Below are 18,836 nucleotides of genomic sequence, written 5' to 3'. Positions count from 1 at the left end.
CCGCGAGGTGAATTGCGGCCTGTGGTCTGGGACCAGACCACCACTGTATTATAAGAGACTCTTAAAGGTGAGACTTTCAAGCGGGAGTTCACCCCATGCAGAGGCAGACGCCTTCGTGGACGACGACATTGCTGGATCAGCGAATCCCTGTTTGTTATTCGGTAGTACCCGAGTGCTGGAGCGCCTGGGCAGGTACCTCAACAAGTGCACCAACTGTTCACGGGATAGCACTATTCCACACACTTCCAGATGGGCCCTGACATTGGGGGACAAGGACATCAGTGCTATTGGTGCCAAGCACGTTATGTATTTGGGGACACTCACGTGGTGTGTGATATACTGTGGGGTACAGGTCATACAGTATGTTATTGTTCAGTAAAGCATTATTATATACTTGTGTGTGTATTTACTATTTGGGTTCCCGTGAGGGGCTTATCCCACTATGCTGGGATCCCTCTCAGGTGGAGGCGCTGCACCGAGGCGAGCAAGAGATCACCCCAGGCTCCCAGTGGCAGAGGCTCAGGCCTTCTGGAAGTCAACAGGTAAAGTACCAGTGGTTCCTTTAAGTATGGGAAAAAGGGGCTACACATAATTCATACACCTGATAAATTATAATACAAAAGGAATATGGGCCGGCGGTTTAAAAAATGAGCACATTTCTGTGTAAAATTAGTGTTATCAATTTGACAGAACATGAAGCCACCATGGTCAGTGACTAATCAAATCCCTCCAAACATATACAATTCCCCAACCAAACTGGTCATACTGGAACATAGTGGGTTCTTCTTGTTAATCAAAGTTTCCTGGCTGCATAGCTGGAGGGAAAACATTGCATACAGACTGCACCATATTTATTAAAGGAAATAAGCCTGCTACTTTTATAAGGATATTTATTTTTCATGTACAAATCTGGGGTTGTTTTTGTCATAATTTTACCTCATTTAGCTCAGCAGGAAGGAGCCTTTGAAAAATAAACCCATAAATCTCTTAAAAAGACTGCAACATTATCTGAAAAAAACTTGGCTATAAGTGCGTTGCAGAACTCACATCTAATTATGTAGGTAAAGAATTGCATGTGATTGCTGAAGGTCGATTGAATCAGTGAGCACAGCTGTGGTGATTGCCGCAATTACTAATCAAAATCCAGGGGTTTTCGGCCACAAAAAACATGTCCTGTGTTTACCATCTTCCCTGTGTTTGTTATGCGTTAGTCATTTTTATTGTTCCAAGCAATAAAAATAGACAATTAATGGTCTTTGTTTTTCATCCTGACTGCATCCTCCTTTGTGAAATTATCAGGTAGTTTACTAGTATGTTGGAGAACAAATATTAAAATGAATATTCATTTTCCTGGGAGTTTAACAAAGTACTACCATTGCTACCTTGTAATAACTGCTTTACGAATTCTCTATGATCACTGCAGGGTTTAACCCAATGAATATTGACAGCTGCATTTCCCCTCGAGCCACAGTAACCCCAACCAAATCCAGTGTCAATTGTGTAATGCCGGATACGAATTCTGCTTTTTTACATTCAGGCCTACGAAAAGTTATTAAACATACGTTCTTAAAAAGAAGGTGTTACGTAGCTGTGTTCTCACTTATTGTAGTTTCCATCTCCAATTCGTAGGGGTAATTGACATCTTAAAGGGTAGTGCCTTCGTGGGCCAAATTAAACCAATGACAGTGGTATGTTCAAAATGTTACATGTAGGTGGTTAACACTATTAATATTCATGTCAGACAAGCATAGGTCTTTCTAAATATTTATTTTTTAACGTTTAATGTCTGTTGTAACCAAATGTGTTGACATATTTTGACTACCTTCACCTAATCTATGAATTCTTTGCCCAATGGCAGCATAATGAATTTAAAGAGTTTAGGAATAAAGAACACTAATTAGTAGATGCCATAAGAATTAGGCAGACCCAGAGAAACTTAATCATGTATACACAAGAAACAAATACGGGAAAACATGACTTTAGAGTGGATTGAATCTTTCTGAGGAAGCCTATTACATTGATAAGTTGTTTTTTAAATAAATGTTTTTGCCCACTGTGTAGGAATGCCCCTTTAAAATAGCGCTGATACCAACACCACGTGCTGCATAAAGTCCAAAGTCCAGTGATTTTTCAGAGTGCAGTTCAAATTTCTAATTTTCTTTGTGGCATTTTTGTAACATGACTTTCTTCTTTTCCCCTATGTTTTATTTTAGCTTTGGAAGACGAGTTTGATTTTGCTTTAGGAAAGCAAACCCCCGCGTTCCTTAAGAAGTGTGTTTGCTACATTCGAAAAATTTCCAACATTGAGCGCCACGTTAAAATTCCAGACATGGGAAAATACACTGATACTATCAAAGTGGACAATAAGCTCATTAGAGACCCAGAAGCCCAGGAGAAGCTGATAAAGCTCAGGGATGAATTTATTCCAACAATCGTTGCCTCATCTAATCTACGAGTCTACACTTCTGTTACTCATTGTGACATGAAGCTAGGATATTCACACGAGATTGAAAATCACTATGTTGACGGACTTGGGAAGCAATTTTATGAAGACATGATTGATATAATTCAGGCAACGGTGCAACAGAATTTTGATACTGAAACAGATTCACTTTATGATGAAGTTCTACAGCACCTGTCTCTATGTAAAACGTACTCGTCCTTCTACGAGTACAGGTGTGAAGCACTAAACTTAGTGCATAAATATATACAACCTTGCAAATCAGGACATATTAAACCGCTCATCATATATGGAGGGCCCTGCACTGGAAAAACTCTGTTGCTAGCAGAAGTAGCAAAAAAGGTCAATACAAATATATATTTTTATTGGTTTTATAGCAACATGTAACTATATTATGTTGATACAGTAAATATTTTCCACAAACTCCACAATTTTTGTTTTAAAGCAGCAGTCCCCATCCAGGGATCCCACTGCACTATTAGAAAGTTGCAATGTCATCTCAAAATGATGTTCCTGTTTTCTTTGCTGGCACCTACAAAGTTTTGATAGGGAAAATCCTTTGTGTTGTAACGAAAAAGCATGACAGAATTGACATCACGCTACAGATGAGCACGCGCCCGCACATACCTCCAAGTTCCAGGCTGCTCGGGGGTTGTAGGCAGCGCATGCGCAGAAGTGGATTTTGCAGGCCACACCACGCATGCCCAATACTGCCCTTTACCTCTGCATGCGCATGTGCCGAACGGCCGCCGTCCTCTGTGCATGCGCCAAACGGCTAGGCAGCACATGAGCAGAAGAGGATGTTGTAAACCTGCCGCGCATGCACAGAAGCCCATAGTCATTCTCCCGTACGCATGCGCAGTGGGCGAGTGCACAGGACCACCTGGTGCTACGGACACCAGACGTCAGCCACAATTTCCCTGATCAGCCCCCTGGACCCCTTCCTATACCTGCCTCACACCGAACTCTTTGCTTCACTGTTGGCCCCCTCCCTTCTCAATAATATGGTCACCGACACCACCCTTCCCAATGCTATACAGTCACGCACACACACACAGTGTCACATACACACAGTGTCACACACACACAGTCACACGCACAGAGATACACAGACGAACACAAGGAATTCACAGTTAGTATAAATATAGAAGTGCAACCCTTCCCAATGCTACACAATCACACACATACACACAGACACACAGTGTCACACACACACACACAGATACACACATGAACACGAGGAATTCACAGTTAGTATAAATATAGAAGCGCAAATAGCTAAAACAGAGGTGAGTCAAACTTCTTTGAGTTTTGTCACTGACATTGTGTTTTGATTTTTAATTAAAAACATCACCATCACAAATACAATTTCTGTGACAAAACAGTGACAAAAGACAAAGAAGTTTCACTTAATGCGCGTGCTCTGCACACACACCTTTTTTTTATTGGCAGCCAGAAGGAGCCTGACTCAGAGACCATGTACTAGTGACATCTCGGGAACCAGAGGATATCTACAGTCGGGGATCATGGCTCAGTTTGAAGGGACTTCCCAGTTCAGGCAGTATAAACAATACTGGAAATAAGGAATACAGTGCGCTACTATAGTGATCCTCTATTGTTACTATAACTAATTAGTTAACCATTAATTACCACCTCTGTGATTAAATTAAATAAGACAACAACCTCTGACTGTTGAATGGCGTCTGCAGCTAGTTAGTGCTTAGAGGTTCAGCACCCCTAGATAACAGTGAAACAGAAAAAAACAGCGCAAACGCAATAGTGAAGTACTTTCAAAAATATATATTACATAAAAGAATCAATATCTGCGTACATCAGGTTAGAAGAAAACAAGCATGTCATGCACTCAGGCATTTGTTACCAGGCACCGCTCGCCATAGAGAGAAGGAACACTCCTGCATACGGTCCCTCAGATGTATTACAGCTGGGCATTCAGGATGGATGTCTGGATTCAAATCGCCACGCCTGTGCTTGCATCAGAGGGCCTCCCTCCAGCATGTAAAAAACCTCTGTTCAGCTGATCCGTGAGGTAACGGGGAGAGCGAACTTGCAGAGGCAGCAGACGCCGCAGTCCAACCTGCAGTTCAGTTCCTCGACGCGGCTTCACGACACGCCGCCAAGTGAGGACAGCCGTCCGTTGGTAGTGACATCACTCGTGGAAGTAGCTACGGCTATGAAACGTGTAGGATTAACGTTTTACAAGTGCTCTACGAGTGACTCCTGAACTATCTCCAAGTACACTGGCGACACACTTTATTCGAGCTCGGCTAGTCCCACGAATTCGGGTATACCCGGGTGTATTGAGGTTTGTGACTGTTTTCTGCCCGAGTGCATTGGGTTATTTTCCATGCAGGGATTGAAGCATTTTATTCCCGCTGGCTGCAATACTGCACAGTATATATATATATACTGCATTACAATTCATGAATTTATGCCATCTGGTAGACACGCGAAGCATTGCAGCCTATTAAATCCTAATCATTATCATTTAACAGATCAGCCGCCCGTCAGCCAGGCATGAACCCAGGCTGGGAAGGCAAACGCAACGGGGCTTGTCAGAGGTGAGGAGCGGCGCATTCCAGGTATCTGCCAGGTACATACTGGGTATTTGCTCGAATAAAGTGTGTCGGTGCAGTACCTTCAGTCACTGGTAATACTTCTCTACGGAAGCCTAGTGCTCACGAGTGACGTCACTACCAATGGACGGCCGTCCTCACTTGGCGGCGTGTCGTGAACCGCGTCGAGGAACTGAACTGCAGGTTGGACTGCGGCGTCTGCTGCCTCTGCAAGTTCGCTCTCTCTCCCCGTTACCTCCCGGATCAGCTGAACAGAGGTTTTTTACATGCTGGAGGGAGGCCCTCTGATGCAAGCACAGGCGTAGCGACTTGAATCCAGACATCCATCCTGAATGCCCAGCTGTAATACATCTGAGGGACCGTATGCAGGAGTGTTCCTTCTCTCTTGGGCGAGCGGTGCCTGGTAACAAATGCCTGAGTGCATGACATGCTTGTTTTCTTCTAACCTGATGTACGCAGATATTTATTCTTTTATGTGATATATATTTTTTTAAAGTACTTCACTATTGCGTTTGCGCTGCTTTTTTCTGTTTCAGTATAAAAAATACATCAACCTCCCCCCCAAAAAAATCGAGTGGGGACGACGCCTGATTTAAAACAAATGGGATTTAGAAAATTATTCTGGTTATTTAGCAGCCAAAGTGGGCAACACTGGTGCCAATAAGACAGCTTCAGCTTGGATTAAAAAAAGAAATAGTATTTTAGTTCTAAATCTGGTGTGGTTTCCTTCACCAGCGTTACACTATTTTTGCAGCCAGGAGACTTTGATAAATAAGGTGCATAGCGCCCTTTGGCATTAAATGAAAGCTAGAAGAGGTATAGTTATCTTGTGTCTTTACTTGACATTGGGATAGTTTGTGCATATGTTGCCCCCAAAAGTCACCTTTTAATTTAAGAAGTGTTAATTCGAGGCGCTTAGGAGATGCTAACTAACGCACACATTACAAGGCAATATCTACAAGAATTGTTACCTTTTCTTAACATAAATATTCACCCTATATCTGAAGAGATGTAACTCCCTCACTAACTCTTGAAATTAAGGAGATAAAAAATTAAAAAAGCATTTTATATTTAACACAGAAGCAAGCAGAACGTTTCATTTCGTACACACTACAATATATGTATTGCATTTTCTGCTTGTAAAGTATAATACATCTGCTGTCCTTGTTTTTGAAATTTGCCATTAGCAAGGGAGCAAAACCTTCGACCGGAAAATATTTTAATGCTAAAAAAAGAGTAGCAAAATGATACACAGACTTTTTGACATTTAATTTTAATATGTGCACCGCTTACCTTTCGAATAACACATCACACTGAGAATTTCCCAATTGTAAACTGACACAAATGGGCGAAATAGTTTTACACTAATGCTAAGAAGCACACATTAGAAATGCTTCCCCTTGGCATCAATTTAATTATAAAAAATAATCTGTACATGTAGACCCCATACTTTGATTTATCATTCACGCATCACATAATTATTCATGTTTTCACATATTATTGAATGGTTGGTCCAAGTGCAATAATGACTTGTTTAACAATGAATAAATCCATTATTTATCAATAACTCAATACAATACATTATGTATAGAATCAACATACAAACCCAGTATATTTCTGTGTTACAGGCATGTTCGTGGCTTCAGGATGAAATGGGACCAGATTCTGATCCTGTAGTCATTGTAAGATTTCTAGGATCTACAGAAATTAGTTCTGAATTAAACGGTCTGCTGCAAAGTATTTGTGAACAATTAGCAGTGAACTACCAATGTTTACTACAGAGCCTTCCTAAGAAGGCTCTCGATCTCAGTGAACTCTTTTTGACTTTGTTGACTGAATCTTCATTTCACAGACCACTCATTCTTGTTTTGGACAGTCTTGAACAACTTTCCGATAATGATGAAGCCAGAAAAATGTGGTGGCTGCCTATTCATCTTCCACGCACAGTTCGCATAATTATATCAACACTGCCAAACAAGCATGGGATCCTACAAAAACTAAGGTGCCTTATACACAACGAGGACAACTACATTGAACTTATTCCGAGGGACAGAAAGATGTGTAGCCAAATACTTAAGCATCAGCTACTTAGAGTTAAAAGAAAAGTAACATCAGGGCAACAAATCTATGTCAATGAAGCATTTTCAAGGTGTACTCTGCCTATGTTTGTAAACCTAACATTTAGAGAGGTCAGGAACTGGAGATCTCATAAAGATGTTGATGATTCAACTCTTTGGGTCACAGTTCATGAAAACATAGAACAGCTATTTTGGTCACTTGAAAACAAATGTGGTCCAAGGTTGGTGTCTAGAGCTCTTGGTTACATTACAATGGCAAAAACAGGACTTAGTGAAGTGGAACTGGACGACATCCTAGCTCTTGATAACAGTGTAATAAATGAGTTGTTTTCAAATGTGAAACCATCTAATCCAATAAGGATACCATATACAATGATTGCACAATTAAAGGAGGACCTTGCTGGATATCTTATAGAGAGACAAGTGAGAAATGTAACCCTTCTTGTGTGGTCCAACAGACACCTGCAACTTATTGCTCAGAAATTGTATCTCCACAATGATGATGATTTACAAGAAATGCATACCAATATGGCAGAATACTTCTTAGGTGTTTGGTCGGGGGGAAGAAAAAAATCCTTCTACAGTGAGAATCATTATTTTGAAAACTGCATTCAGAATGATAGTGGAATCACTAAAGAGGTAGAAAAGCATTATAATGACCAGACAACATATGATAGGCAGACTCCTGAACAGCCATGGGCATTTCAATGCAATCCCTTGGAGCCTGATATCTTTTTTGTTAACCACAGAAAGATGACAGAACTGTTACATCATCTGACAAGAAGTGGGATGACTGATGAACTGATGTCTGGTATTACCATGAACTTTAGCTGGCTTTACACAATGATCAAAATAGGTCAGTTTGATAAAGCACTGTGTGATATTGAAGTAGCATATCATTACTCACAAGAAAAAGAGCTGAAGTTTCTTGCAACCACCCTTCAAAGTATAAAAAATAAAATACTAAAGTATCCAGGATCACTTTCTGCTGAATTGCAGCAAATTCTTCTACCTGTTGTAAGTTCGTTGCCTAAATTTCGAAACCTTCTTTTAGAATGTGACAAAGATGGGCCTAAATATTGTTCTATTGTTCCCTTGCATTCTTCCATGGATTTGACTTACAACCCTGAAAGACTTTCCTTGTCAACTAGTTCATTGCACATTACTGAGGTCCTCCCTACCTTTAGCCCTCGTATAATCATTGCTGCACTTGAGAATGGCTCTATAAGCACTTGGGATGTAGAATCTAGACAACTTCTTAGACAAATCACAACTACACACTTTGTAATCCTAGGTATGAAAATTACCAGCGATGAAAAATATCTTGTTGTGTCTACAACAAAGAACACTCTATTAATCTATGACAACCTGAATTCTTGCCTTTTGTCAGAAGTAGAAATTAAAGGTTCCAAACACAGTGGAATTGGAGGGGGCTCAAACGTAATAAATGGTTTTACATTGTCAAGCACACATGCACTTGCTTGGCTGGAAGCAAGCAAAAATGTTAATGTCATAGATTTACTATATGGATGGCCTCTTTACAACCTCCACTGTTGGTATGAAGTAACATGTATTCAGTGTTCTCCAGATGGACTATATGCATTTTGTGGACAGTACCTTAACACCACTACTATATTTAATTTAGGAACTGGAGAAAAGCTGTCAACAATAACATCTGAATTTTCTGGGGGATTTGTCAAATGTATTCTCGTTCTTGATACAACTCAAGAAATGGTAATGATTGACAATGAAGGGAGCCTTTCTGTTTGGAACACGGAAGAAATAACAAATCCCCAACTAACTGATGAATTTGATTGTACAAAGGAAGACAGTGAGGTTGTCAGCATTGAGCTTGCTGAAGACCAAAGTGCAATTCTAATCTGTAAGGCCTCAAGTATTGAGCTTCTTGATACGCGCATGTGGAAAGTATCTGAGAAGTTTAAGGCAAAGCATAATGAGCGATTCATAGCTGCTGTACTCTCCAAAAATTGTGACTGTATAATTGCTTCCATGGAAAATACCTCATCTATTTTTGTTTGGCGAAGAGACACAGGACAGTGTATGGCAAGTTTACAAGAAATCTCAGGAAACATCGTAAAGTTAGTGAAATCAAACCATCATAACTTTCTTCTATCGTTGACGGTCAGTGGTGTCCTTTCCATTTGGGATATCGATATTTTAACTGCAATGTCCAACATCGACAAGACTGGGAAAGCAGTCCAAATAGTACTATTGTCAAGCAGAGGAGACTATATTTACACACTTGATGGATCTGAGTCTGTTCAAAAGTGGAATTTTAATGCAGGTATTATTGAATCTGCCTTTAAACATGAAGGTATTGTTGAAAATTGTGTGCTTACGTCCTCTGGTGAACTAATGGTTACATCAGATGACAAATGTAGCCAATATGTTTGGCATACTGGTACTGGGGAAAATTTATTCCGTATTAGTGGTCAGAAAATATCCCAGCTGTTGATTACACATAATGATCAATTTATAGTGTCTCTTTGTGAACAAAATGCATCCAGGGTATGGAGACTGGCCACGGGACATAAAGTTTGTAATATCTTAGCGGCCTTTAAGAATGCACTTATAACAACAGCAAATACCTTTTTAGTCGGCATGACAAAGAACAAGCTTTTAGCTGTAAGTTTATGGACAGGAAGCATAACAAAAAAATTTTGTTGTGATGATGGTGCAACAATTGTTAATTTTAAATTGATTCCTGACTGTCCAGATTTTGTCGTTTTCATGACATCCACTGAAACTGTGAGTATCTGGAGCCTTACAGAGGAAGCAATATGTAGAAGAGTTCAGCTCCCATGTAACTTCTTGAAAAATCTTGAGGACTTTGACATTTCCCCCAATGGAAAACTTGGGATTATATCACATGGAAATGAAAAAATCAATGTTCTGGATTTACACAGTGGCAAACTTCGAATTGTGCATGCTTCAGGCATCATATGGAAGCAGAGTTTGTCCTGTGACGGACGTTATCTTGTGTACATTTGTTTCCGCAGTGGGGAAGACGATGATGACAGTGCTGCCTCTAGTTTAATAGTGATGAGACTTGCAGATGGAAAAAATATCGGTGCTTGTTCCTTATACAAAACTCCAACTTTCCTTGCTCTTTCACAGAGGCATCTCAATATTATTGTAGGGTTTGATGACGGGAGCCTGGGGACTTACACCGTTGTGGACCGTGTTGATGCCACATTAAAGATCAAAATTGCTACTTCAAATAGCCGACAAATTTTCAGTAACAAATCACAATTATTCAGACCCAAGTGCAATAATTACAATTTTAAAATCGCACCCGACTGCTTATGGAGGGAATCCACTGAAGTCTTTGCCAGGGATAGTCCCATTACAGTCTCAGATTCTGGAGAGGCGACCGACACAACACCAACCAAAAAACAGAACTACTGTTACGAAAAAATGTGCTCTGCCATTGACTGTAGGGGGCAAAATTTTGCTACTGACAATTAAGAACATGAGTGGTTAAATATTTGTAAAGAATATTTACATTTCATTTCCCGGGAAGAGAAGCAGAGTTTAGTTTACTGCTCATATACTCATCAGCAAATGTGTTGCAATATTTAGGCAAAGTACATCTTGGTAATTCAGTAATTCTGTCTTAATCGAAGAGCTAATCAGGGCTATTGTTACATAGTACTAGCAATATTTTTTGCAGACCTGCTATCATAAACATTTTTAGTAATGTTTGGTGTATGCAGAAAGTTAGTGACAAATTAATTGTGTCTAACTGTGTACGCCTTTACATTTGTGTGGTTTGGGTAGTGCCAAGCATGGTGACATCTTGTAAGCGAACTTTCGTACTGTTTCTTTCTATACAGACCCAACCAATTAACCACAATCTACTATTGGATTAGATTAGATCCCTGTGTGAAGCAATATCAGTAATCAGATAAAATGCCCTAAACAACTAGCTAATTATATTCTATCACAGGGGTAGCCAACTCCAGTCCTCAAGAGCTACCAACAGGTCAGGTTTTCAGGATATCCTTGCTTCAGCTCAGGTGTCTTAATCAGTGGATCAGTCTTTGATTGAGCCATCTGTGCTGAAGCAGGGACTCATTGAGCCACCGGTTCTGAAGAAGGGATTAATTGAACAACCTGTGCTGAAGCAGGGGCTGATTGAGCCACCAGTGCTGAAGCAGGGACTGATTGAACCACCTGTCCTAAAGCAGGGACTGATTTAGCCAACTGTGCTGAAGCTGGGATATCCTAAAAATCTGACATGTTGGTAGCTCCTGAGGACTGGAGTGGGCTACCCCTGTTCTATCACAATATATCACAATACAAATTAAATCGATATGGAGGCGCTGAAATGTAGTCTCATATAATATAAAACTAATAAACCCCACTCCGATGTGAAATAAGAGGTTTACATCTGAATCTCATGACTTTGAAATTTATGAATGCAGTGATTTTTTTTAAACATAACTTTAAACAGTGGCCTATGTTATTTATTTACATAAAACAGCATTTACTGTATGTAATGTTTTCTTAAATATGAAGTTTATAGTTATAGTAATGTTGAATGCATTTTCAGACAGAATTTGACTTTAAAATAAGCAGTGAAACGCCTGTTTTGTTTCATATTTTCCATTATAGACTGTCAAATGAAAGTCCCAAAAATGTTATATTTATGGACATGCCATGTTTCAATTTTGCTAACATATGCCTTATTACCATCTCTGTTATTTTCTGTGTTAGATGCAGATCAGATGACCAACTAAACACTCTGGGATTAACAAAATGCCTAAATATTGTAAAAAAAAATATTCTATAAAATCTAATGACATATCCAAAGGTTCTATACTATTTTCAATTTGTAATGGATTTCTTACTCCTCTTTGATGTGCTAAATGACATGTTTTACTCTCAGCAGTGGACTGTTCGGAGCGGTTTTTGTACATTATCAGTTTAAAGCCAGAAGTTATCAAATGTTTATGGAACAATATTTTATTTAAAATCCTCTGACAATACAGGAGATAATAAACACTTGCTCTATACTGAGAAGGGTGTGACCCAAGGATAATAGTGTCCAGGTGGAAACTATAAACAATGAACATTAAGTACATACTGTAACAACATAAATAAATTCCCTTTGAATGGCTGCACTCCTTCTAATAATGATTAACTTGTTCTTTGTATTATATGCACTCCATTGACTCAATAGCAGTAATAGTTAGCATAAATAGCCATTAGTTTGAGGATAGTAAATTAACAATTTAGGGAGGGGGTATATAAATGGACTGATACGTCTCGACTGCTCCTTACTTAGAGACTACATGCCAAAAAGACACTTTTGAAAAAATACTGTGTCTACATTATTAATTATACAGCTCAACCCCGTCATAGCGCGATACGTTACAACGCAAATCCGCTTATAACGCAATGCAAGCGTGGCTCCCAATTTTCGTATTTATGAATACTTTACAACACGATTATTGGTATCTTAAGTACTTAATTGTACAATGCATACAATTGTACATTATTTCTAACGCGATCCGCTTATAGCGCGATGTGGTTCTTTGGACCCCAAGCACAGCGTTATAAGGGGGTTGAGCTGTATTATGTATGTATGTATGTATGTATGTATGTATGTATGTATGTATGTCTTTATTTATATTGTGCCGTTTATGTACATAGCGCTTCAGAGCAGTAATATACGTGAGAATAATATAAATAACAAATAATATAAATAACACATAAAGGGGAGAAGTGCTTCAGACATTAAAGTAACATTTAGGAAAAGGAGTCCCTGCTCCGAAGAGCTTACAATCTAATTTGTTGGTAGGAAGAACGTACAGAGACAGTAGGAGGGTAAAAGTGACTGCAAGGGGCCAAGGTTAATGTATGAGGTGTTAATTATCAGCCATAGGAACGCTGCCTCGAGCATTTCAAGATCCATTAGAAGCAAGGAGGATACACTATGCGTACCTGCAGGACGCAACTCTCCCCCTGAGAGCAACTTTGTATATATATTTTTCTATCAAGTTTGTTAAATCTACAGCAATGTAGAAACAGTGTAGCTACGATCAGCTGCCAACTATTTTCTAGGACAAAGTGACGAGACTTAATATAGTGTTGCTATAATGAGTGGTATACTGGATGGGGCATTAGCTTCTGTTTTTTCTCCTACTGAAAGGTGTATAAGTAGATTGGATCCTATTGAGGATGCGATATATATGTATATATCTTCACATTATTACAACAACCAGTAGACTTTAAGAACACAATGTATATATTCATTTAGCACACCTCTCATAATATACAAACTACCAACACTATGTATGATGTCGAGAAGAGGACATTTTTTCCACCAATAGGAAAATAATAGCCCTTTAGCTATGTTTTCCAATAAAAAACCTATAATGGCCAATGTTCCTTCTCAAGAGTCATTATCAGGCTATACTATTTGAAGTGATTTTGAGCCTCAATTGAACCTTGAGATCACAAGTATCTTTAGAACAATAAAGCCATTATTCTGATATCAGTGTCTGACTGCAGTGTTCCTTTTAAACTGGCAATTATATAAATCATTAAATTACCAATTAGTATTGCTCTGGATCTTCTTTTACATTTTTTACATTTTTGAGTGTAATGAGTTATGTAATAAAGGTTTTATATAATATAATAAATAATGTCGACGCAGTATTTTTTCAAAAGTGTCTTTATGGCATATAGTCTCTAATTAGGGAGCAGTCGGGACCTATCAGTCCATTTATATACCCACTCCCTAAATTGTTAATTACTATCTTCTTTTTAATATCTACCATACTAATGGCTATTTATGCTAACTATTGCTGTTATTGAGTCAATGGAGTGCATATAATACATAGAACAAGTTAATCATTATCAGGAGTGCACCCATTCAAAGGGAATTTCTTTATGTTGTTATGTACTTGATGTTCCTCTAACAATATTCTGATATGTGAAAGGTTACAATCTAACATATACTATAAACCGGATGGCATGTCCTTTCCTAGCATTTTTAAAGGACTTAGATGAAATATACTTTCTTTTTGGGAGTCAGATCGATGCGTGACTAGATTTGCAAGCTGCGAATGCCCAGCTAAGGTTTCGACGTAATATATCTGTGTTCTGTGTACAAGTCAATATAGTCTATCAAGTGAATTGAATGATTTTTTTCCTATCTTGTTTGCGATCAATAGATAATATTGAATGTTTTTATGTAAACTTTGTATTGTTGGGAACGTTTACCCAAGCAGAGATTTATATTTTCATAAATGTTAAACTTAGTTACATTTTGTTACAGAGTTATTAAATGAAAACTCTATTGCAGTCTTCAAACAATATGCAGTCTTGTGTATGCATTGTTTGTACGAATAAAGCAACCAAGTCGTATTGAAAAGTAATTTGCCTCTTTATTTAAAGCCTACAGGTATTTTGATTCTTAAATGAGAATGCATTATGTGGTTTCAAAATACAGTACAATCTGTGTGGCATCAGATCTACTCAGAGTAAAATGATACATGCTCAGAGGAAATACACATTGAACTATTTATCATCTCTTAAATAGATCGATTTGGGCTGTGTCTCTTAACACCAACATATGGAAAGACTTTGCACAAATGCATTCCACTATCTATGTAGGGAGTAGCTATGTGGAGCAATAGACTGAGCTAGGGGAAGAGTTACTTTACACATTATAGTAGTACTGCCCTCTTCTTTGCATGTTGACCTCATTTCCTCTATTTTCTATTTGTAACCCTCCCTGCCTGGCTCCTAGGGAGTTTATATCAATGTATATGGTGTGGCTACTCAGGGTGCATTACCTTGTTCAGGGTGCAGGGGTCGTGTAGCTGGGTGTTGGTAGCAATGATGGAAATAATTGGGCACCAGGAATTTTTACAGTACAACAACATTATTTTTTTGGCCCTAGATGCTTGGGCTCTTCTCATTCAGATACATGACATACTGTATTACTACAGTTGTTGTCTGTTTTATATGTGCAGTCTGCACTCTTAGTAAAAATGCATCCTCAAACACCCACTCTTCCTACTATGAGAAGATGCAAGCACTTTACTGAATTACACTCACTGATCCATCCCCATTCTGCATTGCCACGGGAGACCAGGCATTTCCACCTTTATACCGGGATCATATCACTGAGCAAAAGCAAGAAGTAAAACAAATTGCGATTTATTCCTTAGAAACAGACGGACACACAATAATTTACAATATATAGGAGAAACACGCTTTCTGGGGGTCTGCGCTACAAAACTAACCTTTCCTCGTTGAAATAGCACAGAAAACAAAGTCTTTACAAAGTCTTTCAGATGACCGGGACTAAGCCCGAAAAGTCCTGGAACTGAAATCAACATGCAGTTCCTGACGCCACCGCTCTTTCCACTCTGGAGGTGCTGAAATCCCTTGACCGGGAGCGAGTACCAAACGTCCTGGAAATGTTTTCCGCATGCAGTTCCAGCCGCGACCGCTACAAAGTATTCTGAACACTTGGCCCTGAAAAGTGGGACTTAGAAAAATTCTCGCCTTGAAATTTCCAAAGCCAGCTCACTGACATCTCTCACAGAGCATCTTTGAATTTACCGCTGCTGTTTTGGCGCTTCGAATCTCAGGTCCGGATTGGCTGCTAGGTTTCTTATTGTATTTCAGATTCATTCATGAAATACTACAACCAATCCGAGCCTGGGAACTTTACAACCAGCCAATCAGAGGGCTGCCAAAGTCGGGCAAGCGGTTTCTTCAGAATGCAATGAGGGCATGCATGAGTTTGTGACCCTAGCCACTTGCTATTCAGAAGCCACCCGCTGGGTTAGGTGCCTCCAAGTCTGGGGAGGCAAATCCTTGCCGCGATGGCTGGCATTGTTTCCCGGACGTGGGTACTCCACCTAACCATCCTGCCCCAATGACTTTAACACCTCTGGCAGCATCTGTGACTTTGAAGTACAGACCTAGGGCAGACTTAATGGCACCACAAATTGGCAGCCCACTAGCCCCCCTCAGAGAGCCGTCTTTGAAAGCCCTAGCTTATAAGTATAATACATTTACAAACATTGCAGTTTATTAAAAATATACTTTTTACTTTGTCTAAGTCTTTTGGGCTAGGAGGGGTAGAATGAGACTATATACTTTTATTCCCACTAGCCATATCCCTCATAGACTGTGAACCTGAGTTAGACTGTAAAAAACATTATCGCCACATTGGCTATTAAACATTTTATGAAACCTAAAAAATATTTCCCATTTTTCTTCTAAGTCCTGAAGTGAAATGAAAAGATGCTTAGCTGCAATCCCAGAGCTGTAGCTTCTTCCCTTAAGGAAACCTAATTTTCTTTAGAACCAAAAAACGTACGGCACACTCTCGGCTGTATCTCTTTCCCTTACTGAAACTATGACTTAGGTTTCATAAAACCTCTCGCAACTTAATATATAGTTGGAGAAAGCCGCCAGAATCTCTATACTGATTCTTGGGTACCTGGGCATATACTGGGGAATTTAAAACCAGAGACAGAACATGAAACACAGACAGAGCTCAGTGCACATCCAGTGAAACTTATACACGGTACAGTGCCTAAATATATATGTATAGATATCTATTAAATAAAATGGTCTTTTAGTTTAACATTTTGGCCAAAGTGTTGTAAGCCCGTGAGCCCCTACATGGCAGACCACATATCAAGGGTCCCTAACACTAATATAAATTCTTAAGAACCTGTGCATTACCAGGAAGAATGATTTATAATAAATCTGTCAAAATGAGTTGCATAGTTCTAAGTCTGATTGAAGCTTTTATTAACCTGTACATTACCAGGAAAAGCACTCTGTATTAGATTTGTCACAATCATACTGCAAGCAAGCAAGTTCCCCTGAGAGTGGGAGATGCAGTGTAGTGAGCTTTTATCCTTTTAAATGTGGGAGGGGTGAGCTTCAACTAGGTAGGAGGAGCCACTCTCCAATCAGCTAAGACCAGCTGAACAAGAATTGTAAAACATACAGGACACCCACAGGTTCATATTTAACCACCAAAATAACCACAACATATATATAAGCATATACGTGTCACAGAGGAGTGCTACTGAGCATGGCAATATATATTTAAAACCAGAGACAGAACATGAAACACAGACAGAGCTCAGTGCACATCCAGTGAAACTTATACACGGTTCAGTGCCTAAATATATATGTATAGATATCTATTAAATATAATGGTATTTTAGTTTAACATTTTGGCCAAAGTGTTGTAAGCCCTTGAGCCCCTACACGGCAGACCACATCTCAAGGGTCCCTAACACTAATATAAATTCTTAATAACCTGTGCATTACCAGGAAGAATGATTTATAATAAATCTGTCAAAATGAGTTGCATAGTTCTAAGTCTGATTGAAGCTTTTATTAACCTGTACATTACCAGGAAAAGCACTCTGTATTACATTTGTCACAATCATACTGCAAGCAAGCAAGTTCCCCTGAGAGTGGGAGATGCAGTGGAGTGAGCTTTTAACCATTTAAATGTGGGAGGAGGTGAGCTTCAACTAGGTAGGAGGAGCCACTCTCCAATCAGCTAAGACCAGCTGAACAAGAATTGTAAAACATACAGGACACCCACAAGCTCATATTGAACCCCCAAAATAACCACAACATATATATAAGCATATAAGTGGGGAACCCTTACCAACCTTAGGACCCTTGACTGTACCCGGTATACACAAATCCCTATGCCCCCTTTTACCTTTCTGGTCTGTGCTGAAGCAGGGAAACCTGGTGGTGAGTCGCGTAAATGTTTTCAAAGGAGGATTTTGACCGGAGTGATGTGTCTACAGTATATGTCCCGGGAATATGACCTGATTCCCAGATTCATTTTTGGGCAGCAAGCAACTCTGGACCACAGCTACATAGGCACAATCTGACAATACTTTTACTGCAAAACCCCCCTTGAAACTCATAGCCTGAGAATCTCCACTGGTTAGCACTCCTGGAAAGGTAAAACACACATACATTCTTTATTGCCATACATTTATATTCATTGCAGGTAAAATACCCAGGTTGAAGAGCTGACACTGTAAAACCCGAAACAGGGCTCAGTGGCAACCAGCCCGGCATACTACCTTTATTTATGGCCTGGTTACCCCTTCACCATCGTATACATAACATCTGTTATGCACTGTGTCTAGGGGTCCCTCCTAGGTCCTGGCCGAGTCAATACTTTAGGGTGGTCTGCTCACCTCTCCTGTTTCAGTACTGCCACTTATAGACAGACTAATGTGGGAGGCAGATATAAATCTGCTGGTAGGGCTGATCCTGGGGCACCCCGGAACCCTTCTCATAGGGACCTCTGTGACGTGCCTTCCTCCTCTTCTGTGAATGCTGCTTCATATGCTGCTTCACCTTGGCCATACCTTGGGACCCCATCATAAAGGGCATTGTCCCTATCTAAAACATAATCAATGAGGACTTGTTTATCCTATACACTCACATCTTAACTATATACACTGAGGCTCCACTCAGCCTCCAGAATCTTAATCTAGAAGCTTCTACAGTTATCCCCTCTATGGCCCATTAACCCCTTAAGTGAATATAGAAATCCCAAAAGGGGGGTTAAAATCTCCCTTAGTGAAAATAAATGTTATCCTCAACATTCTGTAAACATGTCAGGAATACATTTGAATACCTAATGGTATACACTTT

The 18,836-nt window shown here is 39.6% G+C and overlaps 1 protein-coding gene across 2 annotated transcripts in view; it reads left to right on the top strand.

Annotated features, from left to right (window-relative positions):
* NWD2 (NACHT and WD repeat domain containing 2) overlaps positions 1-13,839 on the top strand; it is a 262,898-nt gene extending 249,059 nt beyond the window's left edge. Inside the window, exons 2-3 of one of the 2 annotated variants that reach the window (XM_075568021.1) lie at positions 2,214-2,803; positions 6,684-13,839. In XM_075568021.1, the coding sequence (XP_075424136.1) occupies positions 2,330-2,803; positions 6,684-10,622 (4,413 nt within the window). In that variant the 5' untranslated portion in view covers positions 2,214-2,329 and the 3' untranslated portion in view covers positions 10,623-13,839. The remainder of the gene's footprint in view (positions 1-2,213; positions 2,804-6,683) is intronic. The other variant, XM_075568018.1, reaches the window with a different exon arrangement.
* The last annotated feature ends 4,997 nt before the right edge of the window (positions 13,840-18,836 follow it).

Source organism: Ascaphus truei, chromosome 1 (assembly GCF_040206685.1).
Source record: "Ascaphus truei isolate aAscTru1 chromosome 1, aAscTru1.hap1, whole genome shotgun sequence".
Lineage (NCBI taxonomy): Eukaryota > Metazoa > Chordata > Amphibia > Anura > Ascaphidae > Ascaphus > Ascaphus truei.
This window is presented reverse-complemented; position numbering and strand designations above follow the sequence as displayed.